The sequence below is a fragment of the Theropithecus gelada genome, chromosome 20 (assembly GCF_003255815.1).
Source record: "Theropithecus gelada isolate Dixy chromosome 20, Tgel_1.0, whole genome shotgun sequence".
NCBI classification, from domain to species: Eukaryota; Metazoa; Chordata; class Mammalia; order Primates; family Cercopithecidae; genus Theropithecus; species Theropithecus gelada.
The window spans coordinates 26,898,372-26,925,759 of NC_037688.1; the positions used below are offsets into that span (position 1 = coordinate 26,898,372).

General features: G+C 45.2%; 1 protein-coding gene across 1 annotated transcript in view; it reads left to right on the forward strand.

Moving 5' to 3' along the window:
• Positions 1–27,388, forward strand: part of TANGO6 (transport and golgi organization 6 homolog) — a 264,770-nt gene that overhangs the window by 212,944 nt on the left and 24,438 nt on the right. Inside the window, exon 17 of the mRNA XM_025371435.1 lies at positions 11,851–11,964. Within this exon, the coding sequence (XP_025227220.1) occupies positions 11,851–11,964 (114 nt within the window). The remainder of the gene's footprint in view (positions 1–11,850; positions 11,965–27,388) is intronic.

Sequence of the window (27,388 nt, forward strand, 5' to 3'; positions counted from 1 at the left end):
TTAGTAGAGACGGGGTTTCACCGTGTTAGCCAGGATGGTCTCGATCTCCTGACCTCGTGATCCGCCCATCTCGGCCTCCCAAAGTGCTGGGATTACAGGCTTGAGCCACCGCGCCCGGCCTTCCTTTATGTTTCAACCTTAAAACAGGTGAGGGCGGGGCGCTGTGGTTCACGCCTGTAATCTCAGCACTTTAGGAGGCCGAGGTGGGCAGATCACGAGGTCAAGAGATCGAGACCATCCTGGCCAACATGGTGAAACCCCATCTCTACTAAACAAAAGTACAAAAATTAGCTGGGCCTGGTGGTGCACACCTGTAGTCCCAGCTACTCAAGAAGCTGAGGCAGGAAAATTGCCTGAACCTGGGAGGTGGAGGTTGCAGTGAACTAAGATCATACTACTGCACTCCAGCCTGGCAACAGAGCAAGACTCGATCTCAAAAAATAAAATAAAATAAATTAAAAAAAAAAAAAACTTGAGATGAGGAGCTGCTGCTTTGGGGCGCCTTCCTGGCAAACCTCTTGTCCAGTGATCCTGCCCCACTTCTAGAGAGCTAGACTGTTTCTACAGAATCAGTCCCAGGATTGTTTGTGGTCATTAGTAAATTGTGAGCACAACAAGGGCAGAACCCATCTTGATTCACCTTGTCATACCCCCTAGTACCTATCACAGTGTTTGGTACATAGTGGATGCTAAGTGTTGGCTGATTGATACAATATTGAATGTTTCAAGAGCGGAGAAAGCTGGTTGGGAAGGCTAGTTCCTATGTGTTTCCATAATAGTCATAGCAAGGCCAGGCACGGTGGCTCAGACCTATAATCTCAACACTTTGGGAGGCCGAGGTAGGCAGATCACTTGTCAGGAGTTCAAGACCAGCCTGGGCAACATGGTTAAATCCCATCTCTACCAAAAAGTACCAAAATTAGCCAGGTGTGGTGGCACATGCCTATAGTCCCAGCTACTTGGGAGGCTGAGGTAGGAGAACTGCTTGAAGCCAGGAGGTAGAGGCTACAGTGAGCTGTGATGGTACCCTTGCACTCCAGCCTGGGCAACAGAGTGAGACCCTGTCTCGAAAAAAATAGTCATAACAGCATAGCAAGCACTGTATACTCCTGAGTACCTTACAGATGTCAACTGATCCAATTTTCTTTTTTCTTTTTTCTTTTTTTTTTTTTTTTTTTTTTGAGATGGAGTCTCTCTCTGTCGCCCAGGCTGGGGTGCAGTGGCACAATTTTGGCTCACTGCAAGCTCCGCCTCCCGAGTTCATGCCATTTTCCTGCCTCAGCCTACCCAGTAGCTGGGACTACAGGTGCCCGCCACCATGCCTGGTTAATTTGTTGTATTTTTAGTAGAGATGGGGTTTCACTGTGTTAGCCAGGATGGTCTCGATCTCCTGGCCTCGTGATCCGCCCACCTCAACCTCCCAAAGTGCTAGCATTACAGGCATGAGCCGCTGCACCTGGCCTACTGATCCAGTTTTCATAGAGGGAACTGAGGCACAGATAAATAAATTGCCAAGGTTGTGCAACTAGAAAGTGGCAAGGCTGGGATTTGAATGCAGGCAGTTGGTTCCAGAAGTCAGCTCTTAACCACTCTTCTATATTGTCTCTCAATAAATGTTTTCAGGCTGGGCACAGTGGCTCACATCTGTACTCCTAGCACTTTGGGAAGCCAAGGTGGGCGGATCACTTGAGCCCACAAGTTCAAGACCAACCTGGGCAACACAGCGAGACCCTGTGTCTACAAAAATTCAAAAAAAAAATTGGGGCAAGGTGATGCATGCCTGTAGTCCCAGCTACTTCGGAGACTGAGGCAGAAGGATCACCTGACCCTGGGGAGGGGAGGTCAAGGCTGTGGTGAGCCATGATCGCAACACTGCACTCCAGCCTGTGTAATAGAGTGAGACCCTGTTTCAAAAAAATAAATAAAAAATAAATGTTTTCAGTTCATTTATAAGGTTGCTTTTGTGCCTTGGAAGCTGAATAGAATTGCCATATGAGAAAAGCTACACACAGGAAGGGTGATACAGCTCTGGTTTTTAATAGCGCTTGCTTTTGGCAGTGAGACTTCAGAAGGCAATATTTTCCCTCTGATTTGAAAAAAAAAACAGGTGTTTTCATCCCATATAATTTATCTCTCTTCCTTTTAGATGTTCCTTCTTATGCAGCATCCCATGTTCGCCTTGTCTTCGTTGCCAAACCAGCTACCTTGGGTAGACTACAAGTTTGAACATGTTGGATACCTGCCAGTCTTAGTATTTCAGCCTTTGCGTCCTCCTATAGTCAGACAACTCTAGTTCATTCACACGCAAAGAGTGGGGTATTTGGCCTGGCTCTTAAGTAGTTCTTCATTCATTTATTCATTCAACAAATATGTAATGAGCACTTACCCTGTGCCAGTTGGGACTAGAGCCAAGCCATATGCTCTGTGCTAGGGACCCAGCTGTGAAGACAACAGAGTCCCTGTCCTCCTGGACCTGACTTCTGGAGAGGAGAGGTAGGCAGTAAACAAGTAAACATGGATATACAGATTTATACTGTGTCAGGTGATGATAAGCACCAAAGAGATAAATTTAGCAAGATAAGGAGCCCAAAGGGAGTTTGCTATTGTCTCGAATGGACAGGAAAAGCTTTCCTGACAAGTGACTTTTGTTTTTTGAGACAGTCAGTCTTGCTCTGTCGCCCAGGCTGGAGTGCAGTGGCACGATCTTGGCTCATTGCAACCTCCACCTCCCGGGTTCAAGCAATTCTCTTGCCTCAGCCTCCCAAGTAGCTGGGACTACAGGCATGTGCCACCACACCCAGCTAATTTTTTCTGTGTTGTTTTAGTAGAGATGGGGTTTCACTATGTTGTCCAGGCTGGTCTCAAACTCCTAAGCTCATGCAACCTGCCTGCCTCAGCCTGCCAAAGTGCTGGGATTACAGGAATGAGCCACTGTGCCTGACTGACAAGTGACCTTTGAGCAAAGATATAAGGAAGCAAGGGGTTGATCTAGAAACCTAGGGAGGGAGCATTCCAGGTGGAGGGAGATGTGAGTGCAGAGGCCCTGCGACAGGTACAGGCTTCATGTGCTGGAGAACAGTAAGGCCAGTGTGGCTTCACAGAAGAACAGGAGTTGGCACCAGAAAGGCAGTGGCCAGTCCCAGCAGAGCCTTGTGTGGACTTTTGCTTTCCCTGTGAGTGAGATGGGAAGCCAGGGTGGAAGAATGAAATGATCTAACTTCATTCGTTCGTTCATTCATTCATTTATGGAGACAGAGCCTCACTCCGTCACCCAGGCTGCAGTACAGTGGCACAGTCTCAACTCATTGCAACTCTGCCTCCTGGGTTCAAGCAATTCTCTTGCCTCAACCTCTCAAGTAGCTGGGACTACAGGCATGCACCACAATGCCCAGCTAATTTTTTTATATTTTTAGTAGAGACAGGGTTTCACCATGTTGCTCAGGCTAGTCTCAAACTCCTGAGTTCAGGCAATCCACCCGCCTTAGCCTCCCAAAGTGCTAGGATTACAGGCATGAGCCACCGTGTCCAGCCAATCTAACTTCTTTTAAAAAGTTACTGTTGGCCGGGCACAGTGGCTCACACCTGTAATCCCAGCCCTTTGGGAGGCTGAGGTGGGTGGATCACGAAGTCAGGAGTTCAAGAACAGCCTAGCCAAGATGGTGAAACCCCATCTCTACTAAAAACACAAAAAATTAGTCAGGCGTGGTGGCAGGCGCCTGTAATCTGGGGAGGCTGAGGCAGATAATTGCTTGAACCTGGAGGCTGAGGTTGCAGTGAGCCGAGATCGCACCATTGCACTCCAGCCTGGGCGACAGAACAAGACTCCATCTCAAAAAAAAAAAAAGTTACTGTTGCCAGGTGTGGTGGCTCATGCCTGTAATCTCACCACTTTGGGAGGCCAAGGCAGGCAGATCACCTGAGGTTAGGAGTTCGAGACCAGCCTGGTCAACAAGGTGAAACCCTATCTCTACTAACAATACAACACCTAGCCGCATGTGGTGGCAGGTACCTATAATCCCAGCTACTCAGGAGGCTGAGGCAGGAGAATCACTTGAACCCAGGAGGCGGAGGTTGCAGTGAGCTGAGATCACACCATTATACTCCAGCCTGGGCAATAGAGAGAGACTTTGTCTCAAAAATAAGTAAATAAAATAAAAAGTTACTGTGGCTTCTTCTAGGACAGTTCTTTCAGTGTCCTGTGAAAGCCCTTGAAGTCTCAGAATTGCTTAGTTCCAGGGTGTGCTAGTGGAGAAGGAACTTGAGCTTTGGGAAACTTGTCTTTGCAAACAGAAGGAATTCTCCTTCGTGAGCATCTGTTATCTGGCAAGTATGCTAGAAGACACAAATAAAGGACCCAATCTCTTCCCTTAAGGAAGTTTCAGTAGCGTGTGTGAAATGCAGAGGAGTAAATCCACAGTGGATAGGAGTGACACGATAGAGCCAGCACCAAGCACTGGGGAACCCAGAGCTGGGACCCTGGGTTAACTTGTCAGGGCATCAAGAAGGTTATGTTGATCAAGTGTTAGTCAGGCAGAGGAAGAGGAGAAGCATAATCTATTTTGAGATCAAATTGAACAGCTTCCTTTCTGAGAAATCACCAAACTGGAGGATGATGCCAATGTGGCGGGAGGTCCTAGAGGCCCTGGGGACCCTAAATGGAAAACTGCCATGGCTTCCTCAGAGGCTTTGGTAGCAGCATGCAGGACTGGGCTCGCGGTCATGGTCAAGGCTGGAGCTGAGACTATGGAACTCATAGAGGCACGACTGAGGACAAGGAGTGGATACCCATCACCAAGCTGGGACCTCTGGTCAAGCACATGAAGATCAAGTCCCTGGAGACCTATCTCTTCTCCCTGCCCATTGAGGAGTGTGATATCATTGGCTTTTTTCAGGGGGGCATCTCTCATGGGTGAGGTTTTGAAGATTATGCTTGTGTAGAAACAGACCCACACTGGCCAGCGCACCAGATGCAAGGCATTTGCTACTGTTAGGAACTATCATGGCCACATCGGTCTAGGTGTCAAGTGCTTCAAGGAGGTTACTACTGCCATCTAAGGGACCATCATCCTGGCCAAGCTTTCCATTGTCCCTATGTGGAGATGCTATTGGGGGAACAAGACCGGCAAGTCCTACATCGCCCCCTGTATAGTGAACAGGCTGCTTTAGCTCTAAGCTAGTACACTTTATCCCTGCCCCCAGGAACAATGGCATCATCTCGACTCCTGTGTCCAAGATGCTGCTGCTGATGGCCGGTATTGACGACTGCTACACCTCAGCCAGGGGCTGCACTGCCATCCTGGACAACTTCACCAAGGCTACCTTTGATGCCATCTCTAGGACCTATAGCTGCCTGACCCCCAACCTCTGGAAAGACACTATTCACCAAGCCTCCCTGTCAGGAATGCACTGACCATCTCATCAAGACCCACACCAGAGTCTCCTTGCAGAGGACCCAGGCTCCAGCTGTGGTTACAACATAAGCTTTCTTTTTTTTTTTTTTTTTTGAGACAGAGTCTCACTGTGTTGCCAGGTTGGAGTGCAGTGGGGATCTCGGCTCACTGCAACCTCTGCCTCCCGGGTTCAAGCGATTCTCTTTCCTCAGCTTCCCGAGTAGCTGGGATTACAGGTGTGCGCCACCAGGCCTGGCTAATTTTTGTATATTTAGTAGAGATGGGGTTTCACCACATTGACCAGGCTTGTCTCGAACTCCTGACCTCAGGTGATCCGCCTGCCTCGGCCTCCCAAAGTCCTGGGATTACAGGCATGAGCCACTGCACCCTGCCACAACATAAGCTGGCATACAAGAAGAATAAAGTGAATTAAACCTGTTAAAAATAATAAGCAGAAGAAAATGAAATTGAACAAACCAGCCACTGTAGTCCCTTCTAACACAACGTGGTCTGAGGGCATCAGAGCCCTTCCTCTCTGGCTATGGCTGTTCGGCATCTGAAGAAAGTTGTCGTAACTATTGGGTGATCCAGATTTGGGCACTGTCTGCTCTGATGGTGCCAGCTGGTCGGGAAGGAATACAAAGTATAGGCTCAACCCTTCCACAGTCACTATACTGGGAATTCAGGTTTTTCCTCTCTGTTGATGTCAAGAATTAATCTGTAGAGAACATTCTTTTTTTTTTCTTTTTTTTTTTTTCCAATTTCTCCTTGTTCTTGTCAAAGGCCGTGTCGCTTAAAACCAAATCTTGATAGGTTCTTCATCTTTATCACTCTCTGTGAGAAGTAAATATGATTTAAGTGAACCACAGTGAGAGGCCTGTCCTCACTACAGCAAATAAGATGTGTCCCAGGCCGGGCGCGGTAGCTCACTCCTGTAATCCCAGCACTTTGGGAGGCCCAGATGGGCGGATCACGAGGTCAGGAGATCGAGGCCATCCTGGCTAACACGGTGAAACCCCGTCTCTACTAAAAAATACAAAAAAAAAAAAAAACTAGCCGGGCGAGGTGGTGGGCGCCTGTAGTCCCAGCTACTCGGGAGGCTGAGGCAGGAGAATGGCATAAACCCGGGAGGCGGAGCTTGCAGTGAGCTGAGATCCAGCCACTGCACTCCAGCCTGGGCGACAGAGCCAGACTCCGTCTAAAAAAAAAAAAAAAAAATGTGTCCGAGGTGACAAGTCCAGTCTCCTTTTAACATGGTGCCCAGAATTCCACGTACCTGAGGTTTGGGGGCTGATACAAAGCCACTGCCTCTGATCCCACGGAATGACCTGAATTTATTATCAGTTTTGCACAATCACTGCAGTTTGAGGATACATAGACCCCTGAGATGAGGCCTGAGATAGATGTTCTGGGAAACCCCAAGAAAGCTAAAGTGTCTGCCATGGTTTCTTTCATGGAGGGTTGAGTAAGCCAAGCTTATGAGAATGGTTGGTCACACTGTCTTTGCTGTTAAGGTTTCTTGGTTTACAGATGGTAAAGTTGCAGACAAGTTAGCAAACCAACTGAGTTTTAACAAAGGAAGCTTTAGCAAAATGGATGAAGATGCAGTTGGAAAATTAAAGTCATGCTTCCTTGATACGTACCTCAATTCTGGCAACTTCTCGCCTGGAATTTTCCAAAGTCAGTTTTTGGTAATCTTGCCATTTGTACTATCTTTATTTATATAGTTCTGGTTATGCTTGGTGTGTGCCAGCTGTTTTGGGAGTGTTTTTCCTTATTTCTCTTGGCTCCTGTTAAGTGTTAAATTGCTGAAACTGACCTTTAATGCTTCCAAAGCAATCAGCATGTTTCTCTCTGGATGGTTTTTAGAAATGGATGCAATTTACTGATTTCACCAGTGAAGAGAAAGCCTTCCATAGTATGCTTTACTCAAAGCAGGTGACAAAAGGATGAATTTCTGGCTGGGCACAGTGACTCACGCCTGTAATCCCAGCACTTTGGGAAGCCAAGGTGGGCAATCATTTGAGGTCAGGAGTTTGAGAGCCTGGCCAACATGGCAAAACCCTATCTCTACTAAAAATACAAAAATTAGCCAGGTGTGGTAGCAGGCGCATGTAGCTACTCAGGAGACTGAGACAAGAATCGCTTGAACCCGGGAAGCAAAGGTTGCGGTAAGCTGCGAGCATGCCACTGCACTCCAGCCTGGGCAACAGAGCAAGACTCTGCCTCAAAAAAAAAAAAAAAAAAAAGAATGGATTTCTGCCCTCTGAGAGAACTTAGAGAATAGAAATAATATATCAATTCATAAATTAGTAAAGACCTTACATCATCTATCTATCTCACCAAGGTTTTTAGAGGTAGAACTCAGTGTTCATTATGTTGTTGGAGTTAGAGGTGAGAGACTAGCCTTGAAGTGACTTTTCCAGCCTGGATACATAGAAGAAAGTGGCCTACATCCTCCCCACTTCTAGTATTGGACAAAGGGTCTGTCTCTCTGGTCTGCTGGAGAGCAGCATTATAAGCTGGTTATGGGTGCCTGACCTGAACAGAAGGCTGTTCTAATCTTTAGATGATATCCGTAAGACCATATTGAAATTCTGATGCTCAAAAAACATTTTATGTGACAGACCATTATACATTTCACATGATTTGGTCCTGGTGACAGAGGGGTTGAGGAAGTTTCCCAAATGCTCTTCAGTTCTTGGGCCTCTTCCTGATTGTCCTGGATGGCTCACTACAGATGGGTTTGGTAGAGTCTGGTGCATAAGTCACTAATAGCCCATAGCAAGCAGGAGGCTATTTCAGCTGATCTCAGCAAGGCTTGTCATAACCAGCTCCTCTCTCAGTCATACCTTCAAGGTGGCACAGGGATTCAAGAATTGGCCTTGACTGGGGTGCAGTGGTTCATGCCTGGAATCCCAGCACTTTGGGAAGCCGAGGCAAGCGGATCACTTGAGTTGGGGAGTTTGAGACCAGCCTGGGCAACATGGCAAAACTCCATCTCTACAGAATCTACACAAATTAGCCATGTGTAGTGGTGGGCGCCTGCAGTCCCAGCTACTCAGGAGGCTGAGGTGGGAGGAGCGCCAGAGCCTGGGAGGTGAAGGCTGCAGTGAGCTGAGATCATGCCACTGCATTCCAGCCTGGGTGACACAGCGAGACCTTGTCTCCAAAAAAATAAGAAGAAGAAGAAGAAGGCTGGGCATGGTGGTGCATGCCTGTAGTCCCAGCTACTAGGGAGGCTGAGGTGGGAGGATTGCTTGAACCCTGGAAGCAGAGGTTGCTGTGAGCTGAGATCACTCTACTGCACTCCAGCCTGGGCAACAGAGCGAGATTCCATCTCAACAAAAAGAATTGCCCTTGAAGGAAAAGCCTTTTTCCAGGCAGGATGCTTCTGCCTGGACATCTCGACTGTGGGATTAATGCCCAAATGCCCAAATATGAGAGCCGGCCTTACACTGAGACCTGAGGCGGAAGCATGACCCGCTCAGCAGAGAGAGGCAGAACAGAGGTGACAAAGGCAGACACCAACATGGTTCTAGGCAGGGAGCCTTGGTCTGCCAAACATGGAAGCAGGGACCCAAAGCTAAATGTAGAGGGGAGCAAGCAGAACGCCTAAGACCCTCTGCTCAGTCCATGGCCTTGGGCTGGCTTCCATAATTTAGCCATCAGACCAGATTTCACTTCCCTGTGTCAAGAGGGACTCAGACCTAGCTCTAACTTGTTTCTCTGGTTTCAGCTCTTACCTTGTAAATACTAAGCCTGAAAGTGGAGGTAGCTATTACATTGTTGCCTGTTTGGAGGTTGCCCAAGGAATTCCTCTTAGGACTGAATTGCTTCTACTGTTAATGCCAGAGGCATGGAAGCCACTGCTGGCCTTAGGGTTGGGCATCCCAAGTCAAAGGCAGAACAGCTTGCTGGGTCTTACTGAAAGCAGTCCCCAAAGGGTTGAACTCCTCTGGGATTTTCCTTCACTTGCAAGCTGCATGTTTGTCTAATAGATGCACAACTTGATTAAATGCCAGTGCATCACAGACGCAATTATACTTAAGAACGAGCTAGTTCTTCTAATCTCTCTGCCGTCACTGATTAATTAGATACTTTGAACTATGCCCAACTGTTTGAAAGCTGTGAAAAATACAACCTGTATAGTTAAAATTTCTGCACAAGCCTGTTTCCTCACTTGTTCTCATATTCACCATTCTTTAAACATAATATGTATTTGTACGTGTTTCTAAACACAGTCTGGCTATTTTCCTATCATAATTAGATATCCTTCCACTACTGGCCAAGAAATATACTCACACAGTAAGTCCAACGACAAAAGTATATGAGAGGCCAGGCGCGGTGGCTCACATCTGTAATCCCAGCACTTTGGGAAGCTGAGGCAGGCAGATCACTTGAGGTCAGGAGTTCGAGACCAGCCTGGCCAACATGGTGAAACCCTGCCTCTGCCAAAAAATACAAAAAATTAACCAGGCATGGTGGCACGTGCCTGTAGTCCTAGCCACTCAGGAGACTGAGGCACCAGAATCACTTGAACCCAGGAGGTGGAGGTTGCAATGAGCCAAGATTGCACCACTGCACTCCAGCCTGGATGACAGAGCGAGATCCTGTCTCAAATAAATAAATGAATAAATAAAAGTATATGAGAGACCAGTTGAATAAGTTAGACATACCTTCAGATTGTTGCTGCCATTGGTCGCACTTTCAAAAAAATTTTTTTTCTCTTTTTAAATCTTACATGAATGCCTCAGAAAGGTTTGTTGTCATTATTATCAATTGTATCGCTTCATTGAGATTTTCAAACATTTTTCTGCCTACCAGGAGCCAGGGAGGGGTACAGTGGCTATTACATTCAACTGTTTGATTTTATGACATAATTAACTATGTATCCATTTTGCAAGTAATTTCCAGTCTTTCTTTCCTGTGATAGTATGGTCTTTTAAAGTAATTGAGCACTGGCCAGGCACAGTAACTCATGCCTGTAATCCCAGCACTTTGGGAGGCCAAGGCGGGCAGATCACCTGAAGTCAGGAGTTCGAGACCAACCTGGCCAACATAGCGAAACTCTCTCTCTACTAAAAATACAAAAATTTAGGTGGGCCAGGCACAGTGGCTCACGCCTGTAATCCTAGCACTTTGGGAGGCTGAGGCAGGCAGATCACGAGGTCAGGAGATGGAGACCATCCTGGCTAAGACACTAAAACCCCATCTCTACTAAAAATACAAAAAATTAGCCAGGCATGGTGGTGGGTGCCTGTAGTCCCAGCTACTCGGGAGACTGAGGCAAGAGAATGGCATGAACCTGGGAGGCGGAGTTTGCAGTGAGCCAAGATCGTGCCACTGCACTCCAGCCTGGGTGACACAGTGAGACTCTTGTCTCAAAAAAAAATAGTTAGGCATGGTTATGTGCACCTGTAGTCCCAGCTACTCAGGAGAATCACCTGAACCTAGGAGGCAGAGGTTGCAGTGAGCTGAGATTGCACCACTGCACTCCAGCCTGGGCAACAGAGCAAGACTCCGTCTCAAAAAAAAAAAAAGTAACTGAGCACAGGCTTGACACGGTGGCTCACACCTGTAATCCTAGCACCTTGGGAGGGCAAGGCAAGAGGATTGCATAAGCCCAGGAGTTCAAGACCAGCTGGGCAACATGGTAAAACCTCATCTCTACAAAAAATAATCAAATTAGCCAGGCATGGTGGTGCACACCTGTAGTCTTAGCTACTTGGGAGGCTGAGGTGGGAGGGTCACTTGCACCCCTGCACTCCAGCCTGGGTGACAGAGTGAGACCCTGTCTCAAAACAAAACAGAAAAAATACATAAAGTAAGCACAGAAAGCCCTATTCCATATTCAGGAAGTCTCTGAAAGTGACCCCTGCTGACTCACGTCGGGTATACACTACATTTGTAGGACTGGAATGTCTGGACATGCTGAAGAAGATCAGTTAGAATATATCTGTATTTCTGTATCCCTAGGCTGAAACTTTCATCAGTGTTACATTCACATTCATGCCAGACTGTGAACTCTGAAGTCTCCTTAGCTAAATCCCCATGATCCTCCTCTAGAAGCAGCTATGGTTTGGACCGTCTTTTTTCCTTTGATTTGATGTTCTTAAAGGGGGACAAGGAACAGTTCTTCCCCACTTTTGTGGAAATACTAGCATTTGACCTTACCTTTTAAAAAACACATATAATATACAGTACACATATTCCTTCCCACTCTATAATCTCGTTCTTAAATTCCAAACCAGATTTTGTCCTCTACCAGAAAAGCCAGACTGCATCAAGATCTCTCCCACTAGATCTCACCCTCTTTGTTGAGGATTAAGCAACTGTCCAGCCCTTTCTAAGCCAGATTGCTCTTGATGAATGTATGGTAAGTGGAACACAGTTGAAAGGTTATAGGTAATTGTGCAACTCTGATTCTTATCAACTTCATCTTCCTTCATCCTCCTAGGTAACAGCTTGCCTGATTGCTGTGGCCAAAACAGACAGTGAAGTTCAAGTACGCAGAGCTGCCATACATGTGGTTGTGCTGCTGCTTCGGGGACTCAGCCAGAAAGCTACTGAGGTCAGTCAGTCTCTCGCCCTTTGCAATTTCTCCACCTCTTTTATTTGTCTATTTCTCAATTTTCCTTTTACCAGGGAAGGCCTCAAACCTCTTCCGTCGATGGATTCATCCAAATGAGTCCGTCAACAGGGATTTTGTAGCAGGAAAAAATCCTTGTTTGTATCTTCAGTGTATGTCTGTATTACCTCAGTAACATTGACCAAACTATATACTAACTGCTGGAGAAAAACCAGAGCACAAGGTTATAGATTGAGGGCCTGAATCCTGGCATTGTCCTCATTGTTCCAAGGTGAGCTAGCTGGAACACATTCACCCTGCCTCTGCAGCGTGAACTTCAATGACTTGCCTTCCTGACTCATTTAATTGTTCATTCTGAATTACTAAAGGGCCTCATTGAAGATGTTTCCTTTCTAGCTGAGTTCAATCCATGACATGTTAGTTGCTGCATAAATTAAATTTTCTTCCTCCTTCGAGAGGGTTTGGCTGGATTTCTCCCCAGTGTATGGCCAATACAGGAAGAAAGTATATATTTACATATATACTTTTACATGTCAGTATAATATGGAAACACATTCCCAGTTGACTTCCTATGGAAAATTTGCATTAATAATTCACCACCCAGTATCCACAATGCTCATCTGTGGCTAACACATCGGTATTTAACCAAGTGTCAGTGAAGCCATTATAAAAGTGATTCTTTTAGGCCGGGCTTCGTGACTCATGCCTATAATCCCAGCACTTTGGGAGGCCGAGGCAGGCGGATCACCTGAAGTCAGGAGTTCGAGACCAGCTGACCAACATGGAGAAACCCCGTCTCTACTAAAAATACAAAATTAGCCGGGTGTGGTGGTGCATGCCTGTAATCCCAGCTACTCAGGAGGCTGAAACAGGAGAATTGCTTGAACCTGGGAGGCGGAGGTTGCAGTGAGCCGAGATGGCGCCATTGTACTCCAGCCTGGACAACAAGAGTGAAACTCTGTCTCAAAAAAAAAAAAAAAAAAGTGATTGTTTTGTCACACACATGGGCTTTATTCATCCTAGAATGTTACCATATGGAGTTTCTGATGCCATTTTTGTACAGGCATGGACTTGGTAAGTTATCCCCTTCCTTTCCTACATAGCCACCTTTTCTCTTTACATAGCGACTTGCTATTGTTGCAGCTCACTAGCGAGGCCGTTGGATTTCCCAGTGCTTTGGGAATAGTGCTTTACCCTCAGCTGCATTTCTCCCCCTTCTCCTCCACCTTGTGTAGGTGAAGGTTTGGATTGAATGAACTTATCTGCTATGAGCCTGTTCAACTACAAATTAGAAAAACTTCAACTATGATGTCCTAAACAAGTAAGGATTTTTCTCACATCACAAGAAATGTAAGTAGGTGGTGTCTGTTTAGCAGCTCAGTATCAACAGGATCAACATTTCTATAATCCTTGTGGCCTTTGCCTCATGGCTACAAGATAGCTGCTGCAGCTCTGGCCATTGTGAATGATTTAAATGAGTAAGAAAGAAGATAAGAGAAGGACAGCCGTAAGTGCTTTTGTTTCTTATTTTGGGGAACTAGGACAGTCTCCCAGAACCCCCCAGGAGAATTTCTATTTCGTTGGCCAAAACTGTGTCACACAATTGTTTCTAGCTGCAGAGGAGCCTGACAATGTATTTAGTTGGCACATTGCTACTCTGAATGAAATTGAATTTTGGCAGGAAATGGGTATTGGGGTGGCAACTAATAGTGATACAAAGGAATATGGGTTGGCTGACTCATAAAAACTTATGTAGCTGGGCACAGTGGCTCACACCTGTAATCTCAGTACTTTGGCAGGCTGAGGCGGATGGATCACCTGAGGTCAGGAGTTCGAGATCAGCCTGGCCAACATGGTGAAACCCCGTCTCTACTCAAAGTACAAAAATTAGCCGGGCGTGGTGGCGGGCGCCTGTAATCCCAGCTACTCAGGAGGCTGAAGCAGGAGAATCACTTGAACCTGGGAGGCAGAGGTTGCAGTGAGCCCAGATCGCACCACTGCACTCCAGCCTGGGTGACAGAGTGAGTCTCCTTCTCAAAAAACAAACAAAAACAAACAAAAAACTTCTGTAGGGAAAGACTTGCTCATTAACTTGGAGCACTCACCTGGAAGGATGGTGGATCCAGGGTTTTACCTAGGACCTCGATGGGGATGGGGGACATATAGATTATAGCTCAGTAATGCATATAATTAAATAAATTGCTATAGGGACAATAACACACACTGCTCTTATTGAGAATCCACTGTATAAGAGGGAGTTAAGAATCAGTGTTTTTCATCCACTGTTAAGATCTACAAAATTCTTGGCGAAGATGTTAAGTAAGTTGTTAACAGTAGGGGAATGGATGAGGGGTATACAGGGACTTTGTACTATCTTTGCAACTTTTGTGTAAATCTAAAATTATTTCAAAGCAAAAATGTATTTGAAAATACAAGTTGGTTGGGTGCAGTGGCTCACCGCCTGTAATCCCAGCACTTTGGGAGGCTGAGGTGGGTGGATCATTTGAGCCCAAGAGTTCAAGACAAGCCTGGCCTACCTGGCAAAACTCTGCCTCTACTAAAAATACAAAAAAGTAGCCAGGCATGGTGGTATGTGCCTGTAATCCCAGCTAGTCAGGAGGCTGAGGCAGGAGAATCACTTGAACCTGGGAGGCGGAGGTTGCAGTGAGCCAAGATCACGCGACTGCACTTCAGTCTGGGCGTCAGAGAGAGACTCTGTAAGTGCACACACCCTTACTGAGTGAGAGAGTAAAAGTGAGAGCAAGCGAGAGAGCAAGCGAGAGACAGAGCGAGTGTGTGTGTGTGTGTGTGTGTGTGTGTAGCAGAGGAAAATGTCTGGTTAGCAAAGTCAGAGAAGAAATAGAAACTCTATCCAGATTTCTCACATCTGTGTGTAGCCAATGAAACCAACACCACTTGTCTCACCAGTACTAAAATAATTTGTGGCCATGGAAGATTTTTGTCACTTTCAAAACCCATGTGAATGAAAAACCTCCGCCTGTTCTCCAAACCGTCTCTAGTCTGCACTCACTGAAACGTGTAAGTTGTGCTTAGTGAATAAAGAAAAGGAAATGGGAAGGGATGAACAGATGATTCCTCTTCCTAGTACATCCTTGAGACCAGGTGTGTTAAATCTTGTAATCGTAGGTGTGATTATAATCAGGGGCACTTTAATGAGAAGCAGAGATAACCACAAAGCTTTCAATCTGGAATTTCTCTTTATGGCTCTGTTTTGCCCCCAGGAACAGCTGAAGTGAAAATGCCACACTGTTGATGAAGTTCTATGTTTTTCCCCCTTCTAATCACTGTCTCTCAAGCTATAGAGTGCCAAAAGATAATACCAGGTTTCAGTGAATTCTCTGTTGCTTGAGGATGCGTCAGCCAAGGGCCTCTGTGGTTGTGGCAGCTGGAAAAGGAGGTAGGGGTTCAGGAGATAGAATGGGATCAGAAAGGGGAAACTACAATGCCCCTAACTCATGAGGCAGTTTTTACCTCTTTCCCATTTGAACGTAGCCAGAGTTTTGTACAGTCAACACAATATCCACATTGAAGGGAAATACTGCATTCACTTTCTTTTTTTGAGAGAGTCTCACTCTGGTGCCCAGGCTGGAGTGCAGTAGTATGATCTTGGCTCACTGCAACCTCCACCTCCTGGGTTCAAGCAATTCTCGTGCTTCAGCCTCCTGAGTAGCTGGGATTACAGATTCGCACCGTCACGCTCTGCTAATTTTTGTATTTTTAGTAGGGACAGGGTTTCACAATGTTGGCCAAGTTGTTCTTGAACTCCTGACCTCAACGGAGCCACTGTGCCTGGCCCTGCATTCACTTTGTTATTGAAAAACTTATTTTCGCCGGGTGCAGTGACTCACGCCTGTAATCCCAGCACTTTGGTGAGCTACCTGAAATCCCTGGAGAGGGCTTAGAAGCAGGCCAGTTCTGATGGGGAGTTCATGCTTAGAGGAGAGGTGATGCACACGATGAGTTCCATTTGCTTGTTTTAACCTAGGGACAAGTATACTTGGCAAGGCATGCGATATAGTAGGGGCACTGGCAGAGAGATCACAGCTTTTCTGGCCTGAGGAACCAGGAGACCAAGTCTGGGGAAACCACAGCTGCAGGAGGAAGAGAGGCAATTTGGAAGGGAAAGATCCAAAGAGAAGATTTCCCAATTCTCTTTGCCTGCTTTTCACGCTAACCCCTGAACCAAGCAAGGTAGTTGCCTGCTTCAAAAACAAAAACAAAGCAGGGTGTGTTGGCACATGCCCATAGTCTCAGCTACTTAAGAGGCTGAGGCACGAGATTGCTTGAGCTCAGGAGTTCAAGACCGGCCTGGCCAACATAGTGAAACCCCATCTCTACTAAAAATACAAAAATTAGCCAGGCATGGTGGTGGGCGCCTGTAGTCGCAGCTCCTGGGGAGGCTAAGGCTGGAGAATCACTTGAATCTGGGAGGCAGAGGTTGCAGTGAGCCAAGATCGCACCATTGCACTCCAGCCTGGGTGACAAGAGCAAGACTCCGTCTCAAAGAAAAAAAAAAAAAAAAAAAAAGATGAGTGATTTGGTGTGACCAAAGGCTCTGAGGACCCTAATCTTACGTTTCCCCTGGGAGCAGTGGTTCAATATCTGCTAATGCAGCACTCACAGCAACTTTATAAACCATAACTACCACAAATAACGAGAATTGAATATATATACAATTGGAAAAAAAAGTTGATCTTAAAAAAATGAGTCATTGGGGAGTTGATTTATTAAGGTAACTACTGCTGCAGCCCTCTACATAGTTTATTGAAAGTTGACTTCTTAGAAGAACTATGAAATATTTGAGAACTTTGCACATGGATTTATAGTGGCTAAGTATGCCAGCATTTTATATTGAAACTCTTTCCCTTGCTTTTTAGTATTAAAAGATAATTCCCAGAGCAGCTTTTCTTCCTTGTAATCCCTAATTTTAGATGACGAAAGAATAATCTATTCTCTGCTCTGTCTACTGGGAGATCAGTATTCAGCTTTAGAATTAATTCCTTCAAAATGATAAAAAGTCTTAACATCAGATTGTTTCTTCAAAAATAAGCAAAGCCTGGAAGCATCTTCAGGGAAAGAGTTTGGGAGGTTTTTTTTTTGAGACAGAGTCTTGCTCTGTCACCCAGGCTGGAGTACAGTGGCTCAATCTCAGCTCACTGCTGCCTCTGCCTCCTGGGTTCAAGCGATTCTTGTGCCTCAGCCTCTCGACTAGCTGGGATTACAGGTGCATTCCACCATGCTCAGCTAATTTTTTATATTTTTTTTTTTGGAGAGATGGGTTTTGCCATGTTGGCCAGGCTAGTCTCGAACTCCTGACCTCAAGCAATTTGCCCACCTCTGCCTTTCAAAGTGCCAAGATTACAGGCGTGAACTACTGCGCCCTGCCAGGATTAATTTTTTTTAAAGAGATGGATGTCTTGCTCTGTCACCCAGGCTAGAGTGCAGTGGCATGATCAGAGCTCACTGCAGCCTGAAACTCCTAGGCTCAAGCAATCCTCCTGCCTTAGCTTCCCGGGGATTAATTATTAATTGATGGCTGGTTTAAGTTCTGAGGCAAACTCAGGCCTCCACACAGGAATGATTTTTAGTCACGTGAGCTCGGTATTGGACTCTGATGGCCGAAGCCTCTTCCTAATAAGGTTATTTATGAATGGTGGGTTCACCATTAATACTGGAGATTACTCTCCTATTTCTCTGTGAGAGAGAAGGCAAACCCTGGTTAAGAAAATAAATAGTTTAGGCCGGGCGTGGTGGCTCAAGCCTGTAATCCCAGCACTTTGGGAGGCCGAGACGGGCGGATCACGAGGTCAGGAGATCGAGACCATCCTGGCTAACCTGGTGAAACCCCGTCTCTACTAAAAATACAAAAAACTAGCTGGGCGAGGTGGCGGGCACCTGTAGTCCCAGCTACTCGGGAGGCTGAGGCAAGAGAATGGCGTAAACCTGGGAGGCGGAGCTTGCAGTGAGCTGAGATCCGGCCACTGTACCCCATCCTGGGCGGCAGAGCCAGACTCCATCTCAAAAAAAAAAAAGAAATAGTTTGTATAAGATGCTCTGCCTTTTTAATTACAAGAGTTACTCCTAGAGATTTCAGGGGCTTATTTGTCCCAGGATTTGAGTCAGGGTCCTCAGAGAGCAGGGCCAAAAGGGTGTCGGAAAAGGAGCAGTACTAGGCTGGGGACAGACCCAAGCTGAGAGAAGTTGATGAACAGCAGAAAGTCAAAGCCAGGCCCAGGCAGATGGGGCCGGCCTTCTGCAAGGCTGCTGCTGCTGACCCAAAGGAGGTAAAATGAGTGTGCTGTCTTCATCAGTAGCACCAGAGCCCGCTCTTCCCCTTACCTTCTATTTCTTGTCACAGTTTCTTAAATTGAGGTATAATTTATATAGCATAAAACTCACCCTTTCAAAGTATATAATTCTGCATTTTTAGCATATTCATAAAGTTATGCAACTATCATCAATATCTAATTCCACAACATTTTCATTGCCCCCCAAAAGAAACTCCATACTCCACGCTCCCATTCTCCTCTCCCCCAAGCCCCTAGCAATCACTAATCTACCTTCTCACTATGGATTTGCCTATTCTAGACATTTCATATAAATGAGTCATACAATATGTAGCCTTCTGTGTCTGCCTCCTTCTACTCATTTAGTATCGTGGTTAAGGCTCATCCATGTTTTCTTTCTTTAAAAATTTTTTTTCTTTCTTTTTTTTTTTGGAGACAGTTTCACTCTTGTCCCCCAAGCTGGAGTGCAATGGCGTGATCTCGGCTCACTGCAACCTCTGCCTCCCAGATTCAAGCAATTCTCCTGCCTCAGCCTCCCGAGCAGCTGGCATTATAGGCACGTGCCACCATGCCGAGACATTTTTGCGTTTTTAGTAGAGATGGGGTTTCACCATGTTGGCCAGGTTGGTCTCGAACTCCTGACTTCAAGTGATCCACCCCCTTCAGCCTCCCAAAGTGCTAGGATTACAGGCATGAGCCACCATGTCTGGCTTTTTTTTTTTCTTTTTTATAAAGATGATATCTCACTATGTTGCCCAGGCTGGTCTTGAACTCCTGGGCTCAAGCGATCCTTCTGCCTCTGCTTCCCAAAGTGCTGAGATTATAGGCGTGAGCCACCACACCCTGCCTAGCTCATCCATGGTGTAGCATATATCAGAGCTTAATGTTTGCAGCTGAATAAGGTTCCATTGTATAGGTATGCCACATTTGTTTATCTGTTTATCAACTGATGGACATATAGGATGTTTCTACTTTTTGGCTATTTTAAATAATGCTGCTATGAACATTTGTGTAGAAGTTTTTGTGTAAATATGTTTTCATTTCTCTTGGGTATATACCTAGGAGTGGAATTGTTGGGTCATATGGTAATTCTATGTTTAACTTTTGAGGAACTGCCAGACTGTTTTCAAAGTGACTGCACCAGTTTACATTCCCACCAGCAATGCATGAGGTTTCCACATTCTCCACATCCTCACGAATGCTTGTTATTGTCCATCATACATTCTGGCATGTATCAAGTATGAAGTGATAAGGTTTAGATTTTGCATCTCCCTCATGGCTAAAGATGTTGAGCTTGTTAGGTTTGTTTTTGTTTTTTCTGAAATGGGGTCTCATGGTCATCCTGGCTGGAGTGGTGTGGCATGATCATGGCTCACTGCAGCCTCAAACTCCTAGGCTCAAGCAATCCTTCCACCTCAGTGTCCTAAACTATGCCACCATGCCTGGCTAATTTTTTTTTTTTTTTTTTTTTTTGAGACGGAGTCTTGCTCTGTCACCCAGGCTGGAATACAGAGGTGCGATCTCGACTCACTGCAACCTCCGCCTCCTAGGTTCAAGCAATTCTCCTGCCTCAGCCTCTTGAGTAGCTGGGATTTCAGGCATGCACCACCATGCCCGGCTAATTTTTGTATTTTTAGTAGAGACGGGGTTTTACCAGGTTGGTCAGGCTGGTCTCGGACTCCTGACCTCATGATCCACCCACCTCAGCCTCCCAAAGTGCTGGGATTACAGGCATGAGGCACTGCTCCTGGCACTGATTCTTTTATTTTTTGTAGAGATGGGGTCTCACTATGTTGCCTAGGCTGGTCTCAAACTTATGGGCTCAAGTAATCGTCCTGCCTCAGCCTCCCAAAGTGCTGATATTACAGGCGTGAGCCATTGCACTTAGCTCTTTGTATATCATCTTTGGAGAAATGTCTATTCAATTTCTTTGCCCATCTTTTATTTTATTTTATTTTTTTTTTGAGACGGAGTCTCGCTGTGTCACCCAGGCTGGAGTGCAGTGGCGCGATCTCGGCTCACTGCAAGCTCCGCCTCCCGGGTTTATGCCATTCTCCTGCCTCAGCCTCCGAGTAGCTGGGACTACAGGCGCCCGCCACCACGCCCGGCTAGTTTTTTGTATTTTTAGTAGAGACGGGGTTTCACCATGTTAGCCAGGATGGTCTCGATCTCCTGACCTCGTGATCCACCCGCCTCGGCCTCCCAAAGTGCTGGGATTACAGGGTTGAGCCACCGCGCCCGGCCTGCCCATCTTTTAATTGGGTTGTCTTTATTGTTGATTTATTTTCTAATTTAATTTTTATTCCCCCCAAATAAAAATATTATGTAATTAAATTACATATTAAATTGATGGCATAATTTAAAATATAATGTAATTAAATATTATGTTAAATAAAAATAAAATTGCATAAATATCTGTATTTTTAAAACAATAGTTTTACAAAGCTTATTTCTCACTCAGTGTTCCTATTCCCCATCAGCAGCCATTTTCCACTTGTTTCGCTGTTTTGTTTTGGTTTTTAAATTTACTTCCGGCTGAGCGCAGTGGCTCACACCTATAATCCCAGCAGTTTGGGAGGCTGACGTGGTTGGATCCTGACTTGAGGTCAGGAGTTCAAAACCAGCCTGGCCAACATGATGAAATCCCGACTCTACTAAAAATACAAAAGGCCGGGCACAATGACTCACACCTGTAATCCCAGCACTTTGGGAGGCTGAGGCAGGCAGATCACCTGAGGTCAGGAGTTTGACCAACATGGTGAAACATGGCCCACATGGTGAAACCCTGTCTCTACTAAAAATACAAAAATTAGCCGGACGTGATATTGGGCACCTGTAATCCCAGCTACTCAGGAGGCTGAGGCGGGAGAATTGCTTGAACCCAGGAGATGGAGGCTGCAGTGAGCCAAGATCACGCCATGGCACTCCAGCCTGGGCAACAGAGCAAGACTGTCTCAAATATATATATATTTCCATATTTACAGATGATATGCTTATACTGCTATTTCTTGATTTTCCTTTTTTCTTTTTTCTTTTTTTTTTGAGGCACAGTCTTGCTCTATAAACCCAGGTGGGAATGGCACAGTGTCACCATCATGGCTCACTGCAGCCTTGACCTCCTGGGCTCAGGCAGTCCTCCCACCATAGCCTCTGAGTAGCTGGGACTACAGGTGTGTACCACCCACCTGGCTAATTTTTTTAATTTTTTGTAGAGATAGGGTCTCCCTATATTGCCCAGGCTAGTCTCAAACTCCTAGGCTCAAGCAATCCTGCCACCTTGGCCTCCCAAAGTGTTGGGATTGCAGGTGTGAGCCATGGTTCTCAGGCCTTGATTTTTCTTTTCTTTTCCTTTTTCTTTTTTTTTCTTTCTTTCTTTTTTTTTTTTTGAGACAGGGTCTTTCTTTGTCTCCCAAGCTGGAGTGTAGTGGCACAATCTCAGCTCACTGCAACCTCAGCCTCCCGGGCTTAAGCAATCCTCCCACCTCAGCCTCCCGAGTAGCTGAGAGGAGGCCAAGCTGAGGAAGTCCCAAGCACACACCACCACACCCAGCTAATTTTTGTGTTTTTTGTGTAGACCGAGTTTCGCCATGTTGCCTAGACTGGTCTTGAACTCCTGAGCTCAAGCCATCTGCCCACCTCAGCGTCCCAAAGTCATAAGATTACAGGTGTGAGCCACTGCACCCAGCCTTGATTTTTCAGTTCACTTGATCTCCTAGTAGATCTCATGTATAAAAGTGAGCCCCCTCAGCTTCTGTTCCAAAGGTGGAAAAACTGGCCTATGTGGGAGGGATGAAGAAACAGTCCAGTGGCTTTGGCTTTAAGTATGGACTCCGGAGCTGGATGTCCAGGCTGAAATCCCAGCTTTGCAACTTGCTGGCAGTGAGACCCTGCACAAATTAGTTGACCTCTCTTCTCAACTTCTGCATCTATAAAATGGAAATAATAATAATAGTACCACTTTATAGAATTGTTATAAGAATTAATTGAGTTTATCTATGAAAAGCATTTAGCATGTATAGGTTCTAAAAGCTCAATATGTGTTCATTATTATTATTATTAACATGCTCTCACAAATATATATATTCCTCCTCTCCATTCTATTTAGTTACATTACAGGTTTTTAATATCAGCATTCAGTGTTTATATTATTATGACTAAAACTGTTATCTATTCTATGATCACATTTCCTTTCTTGTTTGAATTTTAGTTTTCTCTGAAGTTAATAAATGTCTCATGTTTACTTCTATGAACCTATCATTAATTCATCCCCAATCTTTGCTGAAAGTTTATAAATCTCATAAAAGGTTCAAACACATCAGGTAATCTAACAGCTTCATCTTCTTGGAGGCATGTCTCCTATAAGCCTTCATCTACTGCTCTTGTCTGGACTGGTTACTTCTAAGCCTACTGCAAGATTTAAGAACAGAGCACTCAAAAGCTGATAATACTCTGTGTACAAGTACTTATTTATGGACTAGAGGACTTTATAAGAGGGTGATGATCTGGCCAGGTGATTTCACTGGGAGACTCCGTACTGTGACTGTGTTGAAGTCTTTTTTGGGGGCTTGGCAGAAAAGAATCTTAATCTCGGCCAGGCACAGTGGCTCACGCCTGTAATCCTAGCACTTTGGGAGGCCAAGGTGGCTGGATCACCTGAGATCAGGAGTTCCAGACCAGGCTGGCCAACATGGCGAAACCTGTCTCTACTAAAAATACAAAAAAAGTAGCCGGGCATGGTGGACGGGGCCTGTAATCCCAGCTACTCAGGAGGCTGAGGTAGGAGAATCACTAGAACCCTGGGGGCGGAGTTTGCGGTAAACTGAGGTTGCTCCATTGCACTCCAGCCTAGGCAACAGAGCGAGACTCTGTCTTAAAAAAAAAAAAAAAAAAAGAGAATCTTGGTCTCCCATAGAGGATAAAAGCCTGGCTGGAGGGTTCCGGAAGATGAGTGGAAAGAGAATGATGGAGGTCTCACCATTCAGTATGTAGCCTTTCACTTATCCTCCTGTTTTTACCGTCGCACTCCCATCTCTGTCTGCATCTAATGTCTACCTATCCAGAGTCTCTCTGGTAGAACCCTCCAAAGGGTAAACACTCCCGGCTTCTGCTGGTTGGGGAGGGACAGTTACCTGCATGCAGAGAGTAGTAGAAGAGGACTCAGGGAACGTGATTGCTACTCAGACATACTCTTAACCTGGTCTTCTGTTCACCCTGATTTTAAGAGGCATGGTGCCATCAGCTCCTAAAATTTTCTGAGATTCTGTGGTACGTTAGGCCTGCTTCTGGGACTCTTAGGCTTAATGAATCAATTTATCAGCCAGACTGGGACACTTTTGAGGGTGAAAGAGGATACTATTAATAATTATTACCAGGGCATCAGGTATAAAATGTATTATCCTGGGCAAATCAAGACCATGACCCTAGGATTCATCCAACTACTTTCTAGTATCAAAACTTTTGTTGCTATTGTCTTGTTAGTTCTTTTTGTTCTGATAACTTAAAGATGCCAATTTTTTTTATCCCTCTACATAATTTTAGTGGGATTTCAAGAGAGAGCAGTGATGTGTGCATATGTTCAGTCCACCAGCTTTCGGGAGACAGGCTTCATTCTTCCGTCTTTATCAATGGAGAAAGTAGGTATGAAGGGACTGTGTGACTGTAATCAGAGTTCTTTGGTTTTAAGTAAAAGAAACCTCATCTAAACAAGCTTAAACAAAGGGAGCGTTTAACCTGTTGCATCCATAGAAGGGCTGAACAACCATGTTGTGGGAAAAGCAGAGATAGAGCTGGGGGGTCAGCGACTCAGAATCGCAAACTGAAATACTCTCTCCTGCCCATGCTTCCCTTTCATTTCAGCTTCGGTCCCCTGTCCTGGAATCCGGCTTTCTTCCTGTTGCAGCAACATAACCACTGATGGTGGCCCAGTGTTATATCCAACACTCAGATTCCCTTTCTAGACCCAAATGCAAAAATTGTAGAAAGGAAGCTTAATGTTCCAACTAAAACTACATGTTCATCCCCAGATCAGCCAACTTGGCTGGGCCAAGTGCGGTGTGTGTGGTTGCTAGTTTATGTAAAATCAGGTTCAGCCTCCACCATAGCCATTTGTGCAAAGTCAGGCTGGGGCCAGTGCCTAGGACTAGGGAATAATCCCATAGATTTCCTCAACAGTAACTTGGCCAAATCCACACGATGTTAGTGATGGGCTTGAAAAGTAAAGCTGAGCCGGGCGTGCTGGCTCATGCCTGTAATCCCAGAAATTTGAGAGGCCGAGGCAGGTGGATTGCCTGAGGTCAGGGGTTCGAGACCAGCCTGGCCAACATAGTGAAACCCTGTGTCTACTAAAAATACAAAAAAATTAGCTGGGCGTGGTAGTGGGCGTCTATAATCCCAGCTACTTGGGAGGCTGAGACAGGAGAATTACTTGAACCCGGGAGGCGGAGGTTACAGTGAGCCGAGATCGCGCCATTGCACTCCAGCCTGGGCAACAAGAGTGAGACTCATTTCAAAAAAAAAAGAAAAAGAAAAAGGAAAATTAAAGATGAGGACTCAGTACCTTACTGGGATTGCTAAGCTATAAATGTTCAACCTTTGCTAGTGATGACATAAGGGACAGTGTAGAAACTTAACATTTAAAACTATTCCCTTTCTGCCTCTTCTGCAAAATCATTTACATGGATCTACATGTGTTAGAACTTGGTTTGTTTTCCTCTTCTACATCAGACTTACAATCTTTTATTTTCTGTAGGCTAGCTTTTGCTTTACTCTTCTGATTGTTATTTAAAATGGCCAAGATTCTCTCATTTACACATTTAATGTCACAGAATTTTAAGATGTTAGAAGTGGAAGAGGACTTAGGCTATTTAATTTATATTTCACAGAGATGTCCCTGGCACACTAACTTCATGAGCTGCTCCTTTGAAATAAGGTCTTCCTGGTCAATAAGTTTAGAAAATGCTGTATACAACTAGACATTCTCCTCTTGGAGACTCAGTACATGTTAACCTATTAAGGAGTCTGTGAAGTCCTGCAGCAAAAAAACCAACAATTTCCTAAATTCATTTGCCAAGGAACCCTTTTTTCATCATAAGCAGGCCAAGTTCCTTGGAAGATACTTTAGGAAATAATGCAACTATCTTGTTTTATGAATTAGGCAACTAAAGCTCATGAAGAGACAATAGTTTATAATTTTCCAAAGTTAATGCCAGGAAGAATTAGCACTCATTAGCAATGCAAGTTACCAGTCATTACTGGTAACTTACCTTGGCCAAGTACTAATGAAATAGAATACCTTCCCTCTTCTTCCTCTTATTTAATTCCCTCCTTCATCTTGTTCATCTGGAAGAAGGTTTGTCTGATTATTCGTGGTATTTTAGGTAACATCGTTAAGGTGAGTTAGAGGACAAATTAAGCGCCAGGTTTGGGAAAGTCTACTCCATCGGCCTCCTCCTGTATATCAGACCCAATGTACTTTTATTATAGCAAAGTCTTATAACCAGTATTTTTTAGTGCTCTATTTATTTTCCCAAAATAAAATTTATAGCTGAACCTACATGCATATTTTAAAAATCAACATCATGCCCTAATTGTAATATCAAGAAGAAATAAAAGGATAGTCATTTGTAATAAAATACTATGCATGCATTTTAATGTGTCTAGGCTAACTCTAAGATATAATGAACTATTCAGTTGCTTTTATATAGTGAGTGACCATGAATGTAACTGCTACAAATGCAAATTGATTCAGACATGTTATATTGGCAACTCAGGAGTACCATGAGAGACACTGAATGGCCTGATTTTCTGGTTGTTGTTGTTGTTGTTGTTGTTGTTTTAGAGACGGAGTCTCACTCTGTCACCCAGGCTGGAGTGCAGTGGCGCGATCTTGGCTCATTGCAAGCTCCACCTCCTGGGTTCACACCACTCTCCTGCCTCAGCCTCCGAGTATCTGGGACAACAGGTGCCCGCCACCACTCCCAGCTAATTTTTTTGTATTTTTAGTAGAGAGGGGTTTTCACCATGTTAGCCAGGATGGTCTCGATCTCCTGACCTCGTGATTCGCCCGCCCCGGGCCTCCCAAAGTGCTGGGATTACAGGTGTGAGTCTCCGCGCCCAGTCTTGAATGGCCTGATTTTCTTTTTTCTTTTTTTTTTTCTTTTTTCGCGATAGAGTCTTGCTCTGTTGCCCAGGCTGGAGTGCAGAGGTGTGATCTTGGCTCACTGCAAGCTCTGCCTCCCGGGTTCACGTCATTCTCCTTCCTCAGCCTCCCGATTAGCTGGGACTATAGGTTCCTGTGAATGGCCTGATTTTCGAAAATGGTTAATTGCTCTTTGTAAAATCCCAAAGAAATAAAAATATTCTCTCAGTTTATATGGTAGTTGTGTTTCTGAAAAATAGAGTATAAATATAAAACTATACAAAAACACCTTTATTTAGGCATTTACTATATGACAGCACTTATATCTGTGTGCTTTACATTAATTAATTCACCAGATCCTCACAGTAACCCCATTTCAGTATGATTACTATCACTATTTTTTCTTTTATTTACGGCCAGCTTCCTAAGCCAAATAGGCTCACAGAATTCTACTATCCCTATTTTAAACATGAAGAGACTAAGACAAAGAAGATAAGTAACTTGTTCAACAACTATTAAGTGTCAGGGCAGTAGATAAACCCAGGCAGTGTAGCTCCAGAGCTCACACACCATCTTCTATGTCCCTGTCACCTGAAGGACTCCAATTCTGAGTCACCTGGGCATTCCCTGCACAGATCATGGCCAACAGAAGGCTGCTTCCAATCCCAGAAACCATGGTATCCAAAAGGAAAAGAGGCCAGACCACATTCCTTTGGCATATTTACTGCCAGCCCAGGAGAATGATGAGACAGTGACGGGAAAGCGTTCGGGCACCCAGGTTTCCTGACCTCCCAGGACCTGCCAGCAGGAGCTCTATAAGAGAGCAAAAGCAGGAAACAACCTTGGCTTCTTTTTTTACCCCGCCTCATGCTCCCCTACCTCTTGCCAAAAGCACGGTCCAACCACAGACTACGCGATCCAGCAACTTCCCACAATGTACACAGAACTAAAAAAAGCAGGG